The sequence below is a fragment of the Giraffa tippelskirchi genome, chromosome 11 (assembly GCF_054371585.1).
Source record: "Giraffa tippelskirchi isolate mGirTip1 chromosome 11, T2T-mGirTip1v1.2.pri, whole genome shotgun sequence".
NCBI lineage: Eukaryota > Metazoa > Chordata > Mammalia > Artiodactyla > Giraffidae > Giraffa > Giraffa tippelskirchi.
Genome location: NC_137285.1, coordinates 55,793,139 through 55,811,158, shown reverse-complemented (window position 1 = coordinate 55,811,158; position 18,020 = coordinate 55,793,139). Strand labels below are relative to the sequence as shown.

Below are 18,020 nucleotides of genomic sequence, written 5' to 3'. Positions count from 1 at the left end.
ACCAGAAGGGAAGTCAAGGGAGAAGTTAGTAAAAACAAGATGCTACAGACTGGTGGGCGATAACAACAGAATTGCTTTTAGAAGCAGCCGATGTGAGCGAATGAAGGGGTGAGGGAACCTGGCAGCCCCATCTTCTACAGAACAAATGAGAACACGTGTGCTCCACTCGGAGGGACATTCATTTCCCCTGAGAAGAAGTCATTTACAAAAGAGCAAATTGGTGATGCGTGCTTACAGACTGAACCCTTTTCAAGCCCCTGTCAGGGAGTGATAAATTATTGATGCATGCTTTTATTTTTGGTGTGCACACAGTAAGACCTTGTGAAACGCTGCTGTTCACTTTCCAGGGTTATTAATTAAAAAATAATTGTTTCCAATTACTCTTTGATCTTTAAGCTAAAACCAGACAAAATATCACACGTGCCTCTCCAGACGTTTCTCTCCTCTCCCTCCTCGTCCTGCCCCCACATCCTTCAGCCAGGAAACAGGTGCAACTTCACAGGGGGCTCCTGGCACAGGCCTGCTGCTCAGAAGGGAGACGGTTACAGCAGGAAGACCAACATGACGGGCACACCGTTGTCTCGGGTGCCTTCGACCGCAGTGCCCAGATATATTTGTTGTTCTGAGAGACAGCGTAAACGGTTCAGGGAATACAGCAGGGTTGAGGAAACCGCATGAACAGAGTGGGAAACCCTCTCAGCGGGAGCCACACGAAGAGGAGCCGCCCTGTGCCAAGTGACGTGGATGCTCGTCCTCCGCTCCCGGACGAGGTACTCAGCTGGAACTGGAGAGAAAGGCTTTCCAGGAGCCCCTCCCTAAGCAAGGGCTCCGAGAAACCCTTCCCATCGCAGTGGAGCAACTGGAACCTGAAATGAGTTTACAAACTCCAGGCCTCCTTTTCATGCAAGTGACGGTCAGACTGTACAGGACTGGCTCCTCCCCACCAGAGGACAGCGTGGGTGTCCAGCTTCCGGAAAGGGAGCAAGAAAACCCACCAGGTGAACCGCATCCAAAAGATGCAAAATGACTGTGCACAGGCTTGGCGCCAAAGGAGTGTTTCCACCTACTGGGCAGGTTGTAACCTTTAGAATCTCCCCACTCTTTTTGTGGAAGTGCTACTGTGAGACCCCCAGTTCTATTTCCTATCGAGGCGATGGAGCCAGAGGCTGAGCGTCTGGTCTTGGGGAAACTTTGCAGCCTCAGACTTGAAACCAGACGCCTGGTGGAACATTTTCCCCTGAGCACCTTGCATGGCAAACAGAAGAGGACACGAGAAGGCCATCTCTACAGTGTTTTAATCATCCTCACGTCCATCATTTCAGTCAGTCCCACAAGCAAAGCAGTCAGATCAAATGGCGTTGCTTGCAAACTTCAGTGTAGGCAGAAAAAAATTTTCTTTCCAATTAAAAAAAAAATCGTTTTGCTTTCTGCACACTGACATAGAGGTAAAAGAAAATGACTGCAACTTAAATATGAAAGAACTCTTTACAATTAAATCCACAATTTTACACATTTATCTCAATCATGTGTCAGTGGACATCACCAACTATTACAAAATAGGAAAAATTATATGACAGAAGAAACAAAAAACTTGATAAAAAATATATCTCGGTATGAAAAGTCCTGTACTCTTGGTGTCTTCACATCCTCCTCTTCTGTGTACTTATATACAACACTGAAAAGAAAAAATGAACAAATTGAAACACACTGCTCTTAAGGATTGTAACAGCCAGTTTTAACAGCACACAGATTTCAGCCTGATACCTCTGCAAATTTCAAAGTAATCTTCAAACCACACAATAAGTTCTAGAACTACTGTAAGGCTAATTTTATGATTTGAGACCTGGGTTTGATGTCTCAGAGGACCATGTTCTGGTCTTAGCCAAACGTCTGACTGAATTTGCAAATCATGAACAAGGGGATAAAATAAAATGCATGTGAAAGTCTCTGGAGTCTTAGAATGGTTTATAAATTGCAAGTATAACAATTATGCTTATAGTCAAAGTATATTAGTAAATCTACCAGGCCAGACTTCAGACTAAAAACACTTAGTTTCATCCATCTCTTCAATATAATCACTACACTTTCTGTTTACTTTTTTAAGTTACATCAGGGTAGACAACAGCTGAGGAGTTCCTAATTTTTGTTAAAGACACCAAAGTCCTTATTCTGAGTTCCCTGCCTTTGGTGTTACCCGAAGTTTACTCAGCTAGTCCTCTCGTGAGCACCCACACAAACTTCAGGGTACGCGTGGTCCATTAGACCCAGACCACACTGGGCGGCTGGCTCACTGCAGGCAGGTTCCCACCAGGGGTGTACCAGCCCTTCCACCCCCACATCTACTCCGGTTCTGACAGGTTTGTTCACAGTGAACATTAACAGATATCTTCATCAAAGGATATGGCACAGATTAATCAAATAAGCCAGGATCCTCTTTAAGAGCCTAGGATGTGAATTATGGAGCCTAAAGATAACTAAGCACCACTAATTACCCCAAGGAAAGCATCAGAAGGACAGTAGAAACACCCCAGGGAAACTGGCCAAGTTTGAGATGTAGAGTGTTATGTGACAGGATCCACCTCATCACCTCTCACAGAACCCACAGCTGACTGCTGTTATCAGCTGTCTTGAGATGAGGAAATATCATTAACATTTCTCTGTGAGTGGAAAGAGTCAAATAAAAACAATATTAAAGATAGGAGGCCTATTCTTCACATTGGAAGAACTAAAAAGGGATATATATATATAAAGATACGATGTGACCCAAATGTTCATAGCAACACTATTCACAATAGTCAAGACAGAAGCAACGTTAAGTATCCACTGACAGATGAATGGATAAAGAAGGTTATGTGGAATATTATACAATGGAATATTACTCGGCCATAAAAAAGAACAAAATAATGCCACTTGCAGCAACATGCATGGACCCAGAAATTATCATACTAAGTAAAGTAAGTCAAGTCAGATAGAGAAAAAGCAATATCACATGGTATCACTTACATGTGGAATCTAAAAAAATGATACAAATGAACTTATTTACAAAACAGAGGCAGACTCACAGATACTGAAAACAAGCTCATGATTATCACAGAGGAAGTGGGAACAGATAAATTAGAAGTTTAGGAAGAGGTGATATAAACTACTATACATAGATAAAAACTATATAGAAAGATACATAGTTTTATCTTTATGTAGATATCTCTATATATAGTTTTTATTTATATAAAGGCCCGTATAGTCAAAGCTATGTTTTTCTAGTAGTCATGAACAGACTTAAGAGTTGGACCATAAAGAAGGCTGAGCACCAAAGAACTGATGCTTTTGAACTGTGGTGTTAGAGAAGACTCTTGAGAGTCCCTTGGACTGCAAGGAGATCAAACCAATCAATTCTAAAGGAAATCAACCCTGAATATTCATTGGAAGGACTGATGCTGAAGCTGAAGCTCCAAAACTCTGGCCACCTGATGTGAAGAGCCAAGTCATTGGAAAAGATCCAGATGCTGGGAATAATTGAAGGCAAAAGGAGAAGGGGGAGGCAGAGGACGAGATGATTAGATGGCATCACCAAGTGAATGGACACGAGTTTAAGCAAACTCCGGGAGATAGTGAAGGACAGGGAAGCCTGGTGTGCCGCAGTCCATGAAGTCACAAAAAAGACACAACTGAGCCACTGAACAACAACAACAACAAATATAGATAAACCACAAGGTTCTATTGTAGAGGACAGGGAATTATATTCAATTTTATAAACTATAATGGAAAAAAAATCTGAAAATAATATATACACATTCAGTTATATATGTGTGTATGTATATATATATAAAAATATGTGTGTGTGTGTATATAACTGAATCACTTTGCTGTACACCAGAAACACAATAATGTAAGTCAACTACTTTAATAACAAATTTTTAAATAAAATGAAGACGTAATGTGAAGCAATATGGTACTGTAGGGACAGGAGACAGAATACCATACAAGTCAGAATGTTTGGTTCATAGCAGAGATCCAATTGTAAGGAGGTGGAAGAACTTATCCAGAACTGGAGGATGCCCAACAATAAAAAACCAGAAATCAAGAGCCCCAGAACTCCATTTGGGAGATGAGACCAAAAAGCAGGGATGGGTCAAAGGATCATCCCCACAGTTTTGATGTCTTCCCTTGAGCACCTTCAGAGCCATATTTCCTCTTTTGTCATCTTTGCCAAACTAAGGGATACAAATCTCCCACAAGAAAAGCATTTCAAAGCTTAACAGAGAAACAGGACAAGTTAATTGCCAAATGATGCAAACCAAAGGTAGCAGGGAAATAGCGGCCATTCTCAGAGCCAGAGTTCCAACTGCCAGGTGAGAGATCGCATTGGGGGAATATAACACATTGTATCCGAGAACAGAGGTCAGCGTCAGTGTACCGAGGCCCTCGTCAGCAAAGGGAGGGAAGAAGAGAATTTCTAGTTCCAAAATGCCATGAAGCATCTAAAAGAAAAAATGGCCACACCGAAGATTGGAGAGGCAATCAGAATTTGAAAAGCAACAAAACGAAACTAAAACTGAATTATCCAGAAAACCTGCTGGTGATCTGATTATAAACCAAGAGGCCTACTGTGCATGCTATATAACTGTAGAGTGAAGGGCTGTTACCATTGTTTCCTCGGATAAATGCATCCCCGTACTTATTCTTCAGCTGTCCATTTACATACTCCTCTGTCTGCTCCAAGGCTATGTTCATGTAGCCATCCAGGCAAGCCAGGACCCCTGCAGACGGATTCAGGCAAAGAGAAGACATGCAAAGCAAAAGAGTTGAAAATTACAGGGTATACCTGAGAGCTGATAATCTCTTCATTCAGTAGCTCTTACATGCTTAATATAAAAATTCACACTGTAAATGCAACTCAGTAGAGGGAAGCACAAAAAGTCTTTGCTCTCTGTCGGTCTGAATGGATGCTAAGGCCCGTACAACATGAAGGCCATCACATACCCAAGACTGCTGGCAGGAAAAACAACGAGCTGTTGCCTGCCTCAATGGATGTGTGGCAACAATGGCAACTTTTAAAACCCTCACAAAAGTAACACAGAGAGAATACGCCAAGTCAAATACCATTCTCTGAAAGCTAAAGTCAGGAGCAGGCAGTTAGGCAGGAACAAATGCCCACGAGCCACGCCTGCTCACGTCCCCTGGCACGGCATTTCTGACTTTGGCCACTAAGTGAAATATGGGTCTGGCCGGTTTATCTCGTTCTGTCACAACATCTCGTGCAGCAGATGAATGCAGTCCAGGGTTAAAGGGAAGTCTCCACAACGTGTTAAAACAATGGAGAAGAGGAGACAACAGGTGTCCTGAAAGAACATCTTAAAGCTGTGACTCCCGGTGAAGCGCAGCGTGAGAACACAGGCACCACGCTGCTTCACAGCACATGCCTCTCCGTGTCGTTCCACTCAGAATATCTCCCAATCCAGGCCAGTACAGAAAAACTGCCAAAGACATCCCAGGCTTTTTAGGACATTGTTCAAGGGGATCTTTTCAATTGTGTTAAGAGGGTATCAATTTTGCAAGATTTGATCTGATGATCCTTTATTTAAAAAGACTAAGACATGTAAACCACGGACTCTGAGTTTCTAATTTCAAGTAGCATTTTCCAGAAAAACAATTTAAGTAAAAACAAATACTACAAATTTGATTCGATTAACCAAGTCGACAGCTCCATTTAGTCTCAACTTCATTAGTATGCTCCTCACTCTCTACCTTTGCCCCCATTATCCTCTCAACAAAAAGTTTCTTTTCAAAACTGTGTGTGTGTGTGTGTGTGATAAGAGCACAAGACAGTAAGCTAACAAACCCTGCTACAGGCTGCAAACTTTCAAAGCATCAGCATGGATTGTGAATAATTAATAATTATTTCCTATCAAAAGAAAGCTGAAGCTACAACTTTATGGCTTCTTTCCTGCTGTATTATATCTAAATCACAATCATCAGAGAGCAAGAAACTTCTGAGACAAGCTATGTAAATGTTTGAAAATTAATTAAAAGCATTTAAAATAAAATCTTTCCTTCTAATAAAAATATTCTCACAACAGAGGATTTTTTTTTTTTAAGAAAAAGGTTCCTAGAGGTTGTAAATATGATCCTCTCCTGTATTTTAATCTAAGGGATTAAAATACAAGGTTGAAGGGAAATTGATACAGAGAGCTGGCTTTTCCCCCCAGTATTTTTATTTAACCACATTCTTTATAGTATGTCCTCAATAGTGTAGATTTTCTTTTAATATATAGAAGCCATGGCCAGATATTCATAAAAGGAGAAAAATTACAGTTACTACCCATATGAAAGGTTGTTGTAACTTACTAATCAAAGAAATATAAATGAAATGAGTTATCACTTGTGGCCAGCTAGAATGGAAAAGTTGAAATTAAGGCTAGCCCAAGAATTGAGGAGAACATAGACAAGAATAAACCATCTGCCCTGATGGGGCCAGTTGGTACCCTCTCTGACCCTGAGACCCTAGCACTAGCCCACAAAAATAAAACCATGGTCCATACACTCATGGTACTCCTCTGTAGTCATTAAACAGTCTATATCATGAGAGAACTGAAGGCATTTTTCTAATGTTAAAAAAAAAAAACCAGAATGCACATACAACTGATCCTACTTACATAAAATTGTGCTTATATGGAGACAGATTCAAGTGGGTAAGGCTGATTATCTCTGGATGGTAGAATTTGGGGAGATTTAGCTTTCTTCTACATATAGGCTTCCCTGGTGGCTCAGGGTCAAGAACCCGCCTACCAACGCAGGGGACGCAGGTTTGATCCCTGGGTCAGGTAGATCTCCTGAAGAAGGAAATGGCAACCCACTCCAGTATTCTTGCCTGGAGAGTCCCATGGACAGAGGAGCCTGATGGGCTACAGTCCATGGGGTCCCAAGAGTCAGATACAACTTAGTGACTAAACCACCACCATTCAGTATAAAGCCTCTAATTCCACTACAAAAATCAAAATACACAGGAGATATGTTATTAATGTCCAGAAACTAATACATAGACAGCAGAGTATTTCTTAGCAAGGCTTTTGAGTCAAGCTTGAGTCTGAGTCCTAGCTCCTCCCTTACGAGGTGGGGATAATCAACAGAGATCTCAAAAGGATTTACGTGATGACAAGATAAAGATTAAAGTGATTCATGTACACTGGACCCATAGTAATCTTTCAATAAAATTAAGTTTGCATGTGTGGAAAGTGGAAAAATCTCAAGAGACTAGGATCATTATTCAAGAGAGTGATCAAGAAAAGGCTTTAAAACTCTGCTAATGAATTAGTTATCTACAATTGTGAAACATTCCCAGTAATTTAACATATCTTAATTTTGGAAGATTAGGAATTTAGTTATTTCAGAAAGTGAAACTGGATACCTTTCTTCCACAAAGTTAGTTTCAGTAGTGTCAGAGCCTCTTAAAAAGGGCACTTCATTCTCTACAAGAACAAAAAGATGGCTTTGGACACCCCACATATTATGTGAGTGGGAAGTTCACGCTGTAAAATGATACTGCCTAAATAGCTGCTCGCCAATCTTGACTACCTCCACAAAAATCAATGTAGCTGGGCCAAGGAGTTCTTCAGAATCCAGTTACTCAAGCCTGGCTATCACCAGAGACGCAAGCACACCAATCCCAAAGTAGAGACAGGAGCCCCAGATTGGGCCAGAAATCACAGACACACGCTCTGTGATCTGTTCTCTCTCTAAAATGAACTGTCTCGGGGTAGGAAAAGAAGTGGGCATAAAATCTGTTGACAACCAATGCTTTTTTTGGTCTACTGGGTACTTTGTTACTTCTTTAGCAAACACCAGTAAGGATGAAGCGCGGAGATCTTACCTCGATAATCCACTCCCGAATTTAATTTCACCACAACTGGTCGCCCGATGATTTGCTTCAGGAAGTCACTGGGTGTTTGCTTCCGAAGACTCATTTTAACAATCCTGATCAGAAATCTGAAAAGAAGCAATGAAGGTAATGCCGAAAGTTAATTAGTCAGCAAAAAAACCAGGAAGCCCTTAGGGTATTTATAGGAAATCAAGTGTCAAAGGACCACATGTGCAGAATCAACATTACTCCACCACCATGCCCATAACAAGAGAGCTAACCAGATTCCAGTACCTTCCAGAAGCCAGATCCTAAGCTAAGCATTTACACACATTACCTCATCCACTCTCGCAAGAATCCTCGGACACAGCCTCAGAAGAGCCCTGGGTTCCCAGAGTCCCCGTTTCTAATCACTTGTCTCCACTGTCCCCCACACAGCCAACACACGCATACCCACCAACACCACCACTCACCCAACACTTATTTCATGCTGAGTGCTCTGCTAAGGTCCTTTGGAACCTATCAAATGTAATCTTTACAAGAACCCTGGGAAGAAGGTTTTAAAATCCCCACTTTGCTGATGAAATTAAAGGCCCAGAAAGATGAAATAAAGTGCCCCAAATGTGGCAAAATCAATGTCAGAGTTTGAACCCGTCATGTTTTAAAGCCACTGTTTATATAGTATTTATAACTGCTGATGTCAAAACAGTATCTCTAGAGAGAATTATAATCATAATTGAAAGCTAATATTTGAATGTACTACAGGCCAGCACTTATGTAAGCACTTCACATGTATTAATCCACTTAGCGCTCACAGAGGTAGGTGTTGTTTTAACCTCATTTTACAGATGACTAGAGACAGAAGGGGCTAAACAGCCTGTTCAAGGTCACATAGCCAGTAAGTAGACGCCCAGCCCATGTCTTCATCACACCTTTATGTTGCTTCCTGAAAGCTGCTAATGTAGCCAAAGATTTTTATTTATCCTATTATAGCAAATAAACTCTCTATGACAAAGAAAAAATCTTAAAAATCAAGTATAATAGGGATCTGAAGTAGGGAAACAGCATTATACACCCAAGTCAATCACAGACATACATAGCTACCCATCACGCCTTTCAATATTCATCCTGTTTTATAAGTTCTTGCTTTCAAAATACTTTGGTAAACAAATATAACAAAGCTGCAGTTACTTAAGCAAAGCTTGGGAAATTGATTTTTCTGTTTCAGTCACATTCGATGTCACTTGTATTCAGTAGCTATATAGCATCACACTGAAAGAAGCATGGGTACAATACGTGAAGGACTTGCCTCAAGAACTTGTGTTGGGTTTTCTGTTTTCAATCAAAACTTTTCATTAACCATTCTTGCATAAATAGTACTACTTATTTCATTCCAAGTCTATCCACTCAAATGATCTGAATTCAGGCTTAAGATCACCGTATGGAGATTTTCTCAGCATGAATCTATGTAGACTCAGCAGCAGTCTGGACAAGCTAGAATGCTAGATTTTATTGACTCTTCCTTGTTTAACAATTATGTGTATGGACACACTCTGCAAGATAATTCAAAAAAGGTACACACAGGCTCTCACCTTATACATTTCAGAATCTAGAAGAACTTAAACTCTTGTTTAAGGGCATAAGCACAAAGTAGTTTTGCTTAGTTCTCAGTCGTGTCTGACTCTTTGCAACCTTATAGATGGTAGCCCGCCAGGCTTCTCCATCCATGGGGATTCTCCAGGCAAGAATACTGGAGTGGGTTGCCATGCCGTCCTCCAGGGGAATTTTTCCAACCCAGGGATTGAACCCAGGTCTCCCACATTGCAGGCAGACTCTTTACCATCTGAGCCACCAGGGAAGTTCAAGAATAATGGAGTGGGTAGCCTATCCCTTCTCCAGGGGTTCTTCCCAACCCAGGAATTAAACCAGGATCTCTTGCACTGCAGGCGGATTCCTTACCAGCTGAGCTACCAGGGAAACCCTCTTGTTTAAGAGCGTGAGCAAAAAGTTATTGTAACTGAAGTAAAATAATTTTCTTTAATCAAGAAAAAAAAAATCTCAAATTAAATAAAATACAAATTTCAAAAACTATTCTTGAATTTGGGGCTGGTACTTGGTCCATCCATCATTCATTCCACCTCCTCAAGGGTGAAGGATTTTTTTTTAAATGTGATCAACTAATTATTTTGCTCAGTAAATCTAACCTTTTCCATTAAATTGCCAGTTTATTTTTTTTAGCTACACAGGCTCAACAGATAACTGAAATTTCAATTACTAGTCAGGACAATCACTATTCATTCATGACTCAGGCCACATAACAAAGTTATTTATGCTGTTTTGAGCCTAAGAAAAAAAAATTACAAAGTAAATACTGTAGCAGATTCAGTACCTTTAGTGAGTTTAGTAAAAAGAAACAAATCTTCCCATTTATCTATAAAGTACCTTATTTCTGTATGGAACATGCATTGTTCTGTGGCTGAGGGGCTGAAGGCCCCACAGAGACTCGCTCACTGAGTCTTAAGCTCATTTCCTGTCAGATGCTAAGTCCCATTATGCCAGCTTCTTCACCTACAATATTGAGAGAAATCTAGCTGTTTATTTTCTGCTTAAAAACCTCACTAAGATGCATTGTGACGTGAAAATCTGTTATTAACTACCTTGTCTGAAGTTAAAAGTCAATACAGAAAAGTTCTCATTGCTTTCTGAGATGCTCTTCTTGGGTTATGATAATCAAATTTGACTCAAAAAATTTTCATTTCTTAAAAAAAAAAAAGTTAAAGGTAAATTTTAACCTAGACTGACAGTTTCCCAACTGATATTAGTTTTATTTTTAAAATGTTAATGTCTTTCCTTGCCTTTTAAAAAAGCAGATACATTCTTCTTGTAAGTTCACTAAAGATCACACCTCTGCCATTAAGCCTCATTTTAGACTTCCCTGTAGCTCAAATGGTCAAGAATCTGCCTGTGAGGCAGAAGACCAAGGTTCAGTTCCTGGGTTGGGAAGTTCCTCTGGAGAAGGGAATGGCAATCCACTGCAGTATTCTTGCCAGGAGAATTCCATGGACAGAGAAGCCTGGCGGGCTACAGTCTGTGGGGTCACAAAGAGTCGGACATGACTGAGTGACTAACACAGTTACCCCAGTTAACATTGATCACTTCCTGAAGGCATTCAACACTTCAGATCTTCATGCGGCACCAACTGGGGACCTAACACCAATAAGACCTGGCCTTGGGCCCTCAGAGCTGACACTCCAAAGGGGGCAGAAACATGCAAAAGGAGGGTTTCTGTTTTTTTAATATTTCTTTTTATTTATGTATTTATTTGGCTGCTCTGGGTCTTAGCTGCGGCATGTGGGATTTTTAGTTGCAGTATATGGAATTTAGTTCCCTGACCTGGGATCGAATTCCAGCCCCCTACATTGGGAGCCCAGAGTCTTAACTGCTGGACCACCTGGGAAGTCCTGGAGAAGCTTTTAAAAGGCGTATGCATTTGGATAAAATTAGGCAGGGAACAGCACATAGCGAAGACTCATTTAGCCCAGGCCTGGCAGATCAAAGAAAGATTTCTGGAGATGAACCTGAGCCGAGTATGGAGTAAAAGGAGTACACCAGCCTAAAAGGAGAGAAATCTGAGCAAAGGCATAGGACAGTGTTTCAGTTTGAAGGGAAAATGCTCCCCTACGCATGGAGGACAAGCAGCAGCTGCAGAAGGGAGCAGGGCCACCGATGCAGGAGCAGGGCAAGTCAGGCTGACAGACAGCGTGGCCCTGAGCCTGCAGGTCAGGGCCACACGTGGATCACCCACATCACTTGGATATCCTGATTCAGTAGTGCTGGGGCGGGACCCAGGAATCTAAACTGGGCAGCGTGGGAAATACTTGTGTCAGTGATGGGGACCCTGGGAAGCTTTGAAGCAGAGATCCGATCGACTACAGATTGCAGACAGGCCCTCTCACTGAGTCCTGGCGTCACAGTTTACCATCTGGTTGTTGTTTAGTCGCTATGTCATGTCCAGCTCTTTTGTGACCCCATGGACTGTAGCCCACCAGGATCTTCTGCCCATGGGATTTCCCAGGCAAGAATACAGGAGTGGGTTGCCATTTCCTCCTCTCATTTGGTTCAGTTCAGTTCAGTCATTCAGTCGTGTCTGACTCTTTGTGACCCCATGAACCGCAGCACGCCAGGCCTCCCTGTCCATCACCAACTCCTGGAGTTTACCCAAACTCATGTCCATCGAGTCGGTGTACCATCCAGCCATCTCATCCTCTGTCGTCCCCTTCTCCTCCTGCCCCCAATCCTTCCCAGCATCAGGGTCTTTTCCAGTGAGTCAACTCTTTGCATGAGGTGGGCAAAGTATTGGAGTTTCAGCTTCAACATCAGTCCTTCCAATGAACACCCAGGACTGATCTCCTTTAGGATGGACTGGTTGGATCTCCTTGCAGTCCAAGGGACTTCTCCAAGTCTCAAGAGTCTTCTCCAACACCATAGTTCAAAAGCATCAATTTGGTTACCTGTCATTATTTATTCTCTTTCATATACTTTACTTTTTTTTTTTTAATGAGTCTTTTCTCCCTCAAAAGACTGGAAGTAATGTGAAAAAAGAAACTGCTGCTGCTGCTAAGTCACTTCAGTCGTGTCCGACGCTATGCAACCCCACAGACGGCAGCCCACCAGGCTCCCCGGTCCCTGAGATTCTCCAGGCACGAACACTGGAGTGGGTTGCCATTTCCTTCTCCAATGCATGAAAGTGAAAAGTGAAAGTGAAGTCGCTCAGTCGTGACTCTCAGCGACCCCATGGACTGAAGCCCACCAGGCTCCTCCGTCCATAGGATTTTCCAGGCAAGAGTACTGGAGTGGGTTGCCATTGCCTTCTCTGAAAAAAGAGACTAATACTCATTTACTCCCCAGAACATCAATATTGTGCTAAATCTCTTTAAAAATTTTTTCTAAGTTCCTTGTAAAGAGGATGGTTGCTTCAAACACATTTTATCCATCACTTTAGGAAAGTGTATCTTTTACATTCGTCTTCATTAGGCTTTCCGTGGTACTTTTGGTTACTTAACGACTCGCCCATAAATCCATTTTGTGTGAGTAAATTGCTCTCGACACCACAATTTTTCCCATGACTTGGCTCACGTAATTTTAAGTTTTCATCTTTTAAATTGGATAAGGCAGAAGGAACAGTTCTGTTTCTGAAGGAAGAAAAAAGCCTCCTGAACCATAAACACGTAAGAGGAAAAAGGCTTCCTTGCTTCAGGGTCACCTTGATAAAATTTCTGTTCAAAATTAAAGTCATAATCACCCTCTAGGCCTCCTCTCCCTCCCGACTCCTACTCAGGCTTGTTTTAAACGACCTACTCTCATAAATGGCTATTAACTCAAAAGCAATATATTTCCCGGCAGAAGCTCCTGAGAGGTCTGGTATGAGAACTTCTGCTGACTGCCCTGGCAGAGGATTTTTTAGGTAGAAGAATGGGGAGTGGGGCGAAGAACCCAACTCTACTCATCCCACTAGGTGCCAGGCCACAGGAGATTCCTGAGCAATTCACAGAGTAACCCTGGGAGGTGGTGAGCAGAGCTAAGGCTTGATCCCAAAGCCGGGGCACTTGCAGAGGTACAGCTGCCCTTCTGAATAAGTCAAGGTCCTCTTGTTAAACCTGGGGAATGGCTGGAGACACAGTGGGAGGTCTACTTGGAGAGCAGCAACACAGGGGAAGGGAGAGGCCTTCTACGGTGGCTCAGACGAGAAAGAACCTGGGCTTGATCCCTGAGCTGGGATGATCCCCTGGAGAAGGGAATGGCAACCCACTCCAGTATCCTTGCCTGGAGAATTTCATGGACAGAGGAGCCTGGCGGGGTACAGTCCATGGGGTCACAAAGAGTTGGACACAACTGAGCAACTAACACACACATAGCACTGGGTGGGGGTGGGGTGGGGTGGATATCTAAAGTGACAAAGGATTATAAATTAGCCTGCGGAGACATACAAAAATGGTCAAACAGAAAAAAAAAATACATTTAATACGACTGAATTATGTCACTGAGCAAAGACATCCAACTCCTTGTTTCTTGGCAATGTTCACTGTAAACTTTCACCCATTTACAGTCTAGGGTGGAAAAAACATTGAAAAGGAAAAAACTGCAATGAAACCTAGTACTACAACCCAAGTAAACACAGCTGTAGACTCATATGTGAGGGTCAGGGAGGTCATGAGACACGGTGAAAAACAGCTCTCCATGGATTTCCCTTTCCAGACAGTGGATACATGACCCTCTCTGAAGGCTTCAAACCAATCCCTCTTCCCCACCTACAAGAGGGTACCTTTCTCCCTGCTCTCCTAGGGGCCAGGCTGAGTTGGCCCTCTGCACACCCAGAGCGCCTCTGGGCAAAAAAAAGGCAAAAAAAGTGGTGTATTTGCAACATAGTGATTATCTGGCTTTGTAAACACTTGGAATTTTATTGGCTAGGGAAAGAGCACCACTTTCAGGCTTCATCCTGGGGTATCTAGCACACCCAGCCCCTACCTCTGTTGTGGAGAGTTGTCCTTGTTGCTGTTTAGTTGCTAAGTTGTGTCCAACTCAAGTCGTGTCCAACTCTTTTGCAACCCCATGGATTGCAGTCCATCAGGTTTCCCTGTCCGTGGGATTTCCTGGGCAAGAACACTGGAATGGATTGCCATTCCCACCACTGTTCTCTGATCTTAAAGCAACAAAAAGTTTTAAAACATCTTCAAGGGTTAACAGATGAAAACCAACAGCGAAGTATTAACCATGTGTCAGAGTATAAATCGTAACTTATTAGATATTTTATTCCAACATATAAAGAATCTGAAAACAACAGTCAAAAAAACCTTGAAGGGACTGTGACTCTAAATAATGAATTTCTAGTCCTGGCCATGAAAACAGTCACTTTTCCCATTTTTCAGTGCTACAGATCATTCAGGATTACAATCTCTGTTATGTGGCACAATTCTAAAACAGTAGACTATGGAAATATTTACATACATGTAAAATATCACACTTATATTATATACACCTATTACATACATATATGTATATAGGTGAATTACTTTGCTGTACAACTGAAACTAACACAATATTGTAAATCAACTACAATAAAAAGAAGTAAATAAAACAACTGAGTAATCCAAGGGGCATAAGTATCTTTTAAAATTCTAATCCTGAGTATGTCATTGCTCAGTGTGAGACCGCATATGTAAAGACTACACACTTGGGATGTGGGAAACCGAGTTCTAATCCCAGCTCTGCTACTTAATATTAGCAGTGTGATTGGATTATTCACCATTCCACCTCTCCAGGCCCCCGAGTTCCTCATTTGCAAAATAAGGGAGTTATGCCAGAAGATCACTTAAGATAGACTATCGCTTAAGGCATCATCCAGCTCTAACATTCAGTCCAGGCGGATGCAGTAACTCCAACAATACACATGCTGCTGCTGCTAAGTCGCTTCAGTCGTGTCCGACTCTGTGCGATCCCATGGACGGCAGCCCACCAGGCTCCGCCGTCCCTAGGATTCTCCAGGCAAGAATACTGGAGTGGGTTGCCATTTCCTTCTCCAGTGCATGAAAGGGAAAAGTGAAAGTGAAGTCGCTCAGTCATGTCTGACTCTTAGCGACCCCATGGACTGTAGCCTACCAGGCTCCTCCATCCATGGGATTTTCCAGACAAGAGTACTGGAGTGGGGTGCCATTGCCTTCTCCGACAATACACATACACACATACTAACATCCTCCGACGTGCACAAAATCAAGCAAATGGAATCGTCACATATCACTATTACAAAAAAAAAAAAAAGGCTCAACCTTGCCGGTTGATACCTAAAATAGAATTACTTTTGGTGAAAAAGGTACAGTCAAAATGTTGGAAACCACTAAAACTTTTTTGGCAAACAATTTGGCCATGTGTAAGAAGACCTAAAAAGATCCCATGAGATCACAGTATCTATTTTAATAATTTCACTTCTCAGAATTAGTTCAAGAGAAGAAAATGGCAACCCACTCCTGGAAAATCCCACGGACCGACAAGCAGGTCTTTGCAAAGGGTCTGATTCGCTCTAGCGACTAAGCACGCATGCAATCATCTTAAATATTCTTTTAAAGAAAGGTTTATCAAAGTATTGTTTGGAACATTAAAATGAAGCAAAAATCCACAAATATCCTAAATGCCTCGCTGCCTGGTAATAGTTAAATAATTTATAGGACCTACACAACGTCTAGTCAAGGCTATGGTTTTTCCAGTGGTCATGTATGGATGTGAGAGTTGGACGGTGAAGAAAGCTGAGCGCCGCAGAATTGATGCTTTTGAACTGTGGTGTTGGAGAAGACTCTTGAGAGTCCCTTGGACTGCAAGGCGATCCAATCAATCCATCCTAAAAGAGATCAATCCTGGGTGTTCATTGGAAGGTCTGATGTTGAAGCTGAAACTCCAATACTTTGGCCACCTCATGCGAAGGGTTGACTCACTGGAAAAGACCCTAATGCTGGGTAGGATTGGGGGCGGAAAGAGAAGGGGACGACAGAGGATGAGATGGTTGGATGGCATCACCAACTCGATGCACATGGGTTTGGGTAGACTCCGGGAGTTGGTGATGGACAGGGAGGCCTGGCGTGCTGCGATTCATGAGGTCGCAGAGAGTCGGACACGACTGAGCGACTGAACTGAACTGAACACAACGATGGTTTAGGCAGCCAATAAAAAGAACATAATTAGAAATGATATTTAGGAATGATTTCTAAGTGAAAATGAAAAACTAAATATACTGTTAAGTGATACAATAGGTACAGGCTTAGCTAAAGTAAAAACTAGCCCACACAAGAGTAAAATTCTGAGACTATAGTGTCGTGAACATTATTTTCTTCAGTAAATTCTTCTGTATTTCCAACTTTTCTATAATAAGGGGTGGGGCAAGAACAGAATAAACCGCTCTCAATATTATCTGCATCATCCCAATTTCAGATACGGTAATACATGCTGACCACGCGTGCACACCCCTGCACACGAATGCCGCCGCGACAGGACTTAACACCACTCAGCCGTGGGCGTCCCCAGTCTGACAACTCCGCAAGGTGGGCTAGCGCAGCCCTTAATTCCCGGGGGTCAGGTGCAGCCACGCCGATGCAGCGGAGGCCAGGCAATTCCGGGAGAAGCCTGGCCCCGCGTGCCACCTTCCCGCCGAATCCCCGGGCGCAGGTCGGGACTGCCTGCGTAATCGCAACTATCGGAAGCCGACCTGGTGAAGCCCGGCCGGTGCCGCTCGTCCCCGCGCGATCCAGGCGGCTCTCGGGATCGGGAATCTCGGCGCCAGCGATCCCGGATCTCCCGGCAACGGCAGGCGTCGAGGACCGAGCCTGAGCGCCGCAGCTCGCGCGGACCCGCCACCCGCTGGCCCGGAGTGCGCGCTCGCTCCCTGCCCCTCCAGGGGCTGCCGGCCCGGCCCGGGGCTGCCGCTCCCGAACTCTACCCGGGCCGAGGGAACACTGAGGCCTCGCATGGCCCGCGCGGCCGTGCAGCTCACCTCGCGGGAGGGATCCGAAACCCTGCTCCGGGCACCCTACAAGCCTGGCGTCCGCCGAACCACCAGGAGGAACCGAAACTGAACGAACCAAAACTGAGGAGGAACCGAAACTAAAATCGCCCAGGGAGTTTCGGACTCAGCCAAGGAGGCTTTCCGAAGCTACGGCAGCCCGCGAGGACCGAAAAACCGCACGGCGCCGGAGTACGCAAATCCCTGAATCCTGATTTGCCCGAAGATGAAGTTGGTGCTTGGAGTCAAAGCCGAAAGCACTGTTTTTCTCTCTTCTAACAGAAAGCAAACACCACCACCCCTCCCTCTCCCACTCCCTAGAAGAAAAAAAAGCAACACTGGAAGTGAACTTTTAATCAGGATTTCTTTTAGGGAGAAATGTTAAAAAAACCAAAACCTTGAAGTCATAGGAAACTGGAATTCACTGCTAAAGTAATGAATGCATACTTAGAGATGTCCTAAAATTGGATCAGTTCAGTTCAGTTCAGTCGCTCAGTCGTGTCCTACTCTTTGCAACCCAATGAAATGCAGCACGCCAGGCCTCCCTGTCCATCACCAGCTCCCTGAGTCCACCCAAACCCATGTCCATCGCGTTGATGATGCCATCCAGCCATCTCATCC

At 43.3% G+C, this 18,020-nt stretch overlaps 1 protein-coding gene across 2 annotated transcripts; it reads right to left on the bottom strand.

Annotated features, from left to right (window-relative positions):
* Nucleotides 1-1,277: 1,277 nt before the first annotated feature.
* On the bottom strand, nt 1,278-17,508 carry LSM6 (LSM6 homolog, U6 small nuclear RNA and mRNA degradation associated). 2 transcript variants are annotated; one of them, XM_081538277.1, is made up of 4 exons: nt 17,106-17,508; nt 7,868-7,983; nt 4,644-4,757; nt 1,278-1,675 (listed from the first exon to the last, which is right to left on the bottom strand). In XM_081538277.1, the coding sequence occupies exons 2-4, from the start codon at nt 7,959-7,961 to the stop codon at nt 1,641-1,643; spliced, it is 243 nt and encodes an 80-aa protein (XP_081394403.1). In that variant the 5' UTR covers nt 7,962-7,983; nt 17,106-17,508; the 3' UTR covers nt 1,278-1,640. The 2 variants fall into 2 exon arrangements, with proteins under 2 accessions (XP_081394403.1, XP_081394402.1); XM_081538276.1 differs by having other exon boundaries at nt 17,391-17,508.
* Between the last annotated feature and the right edge of the window lie 512 nt (nt 17,509-18,020).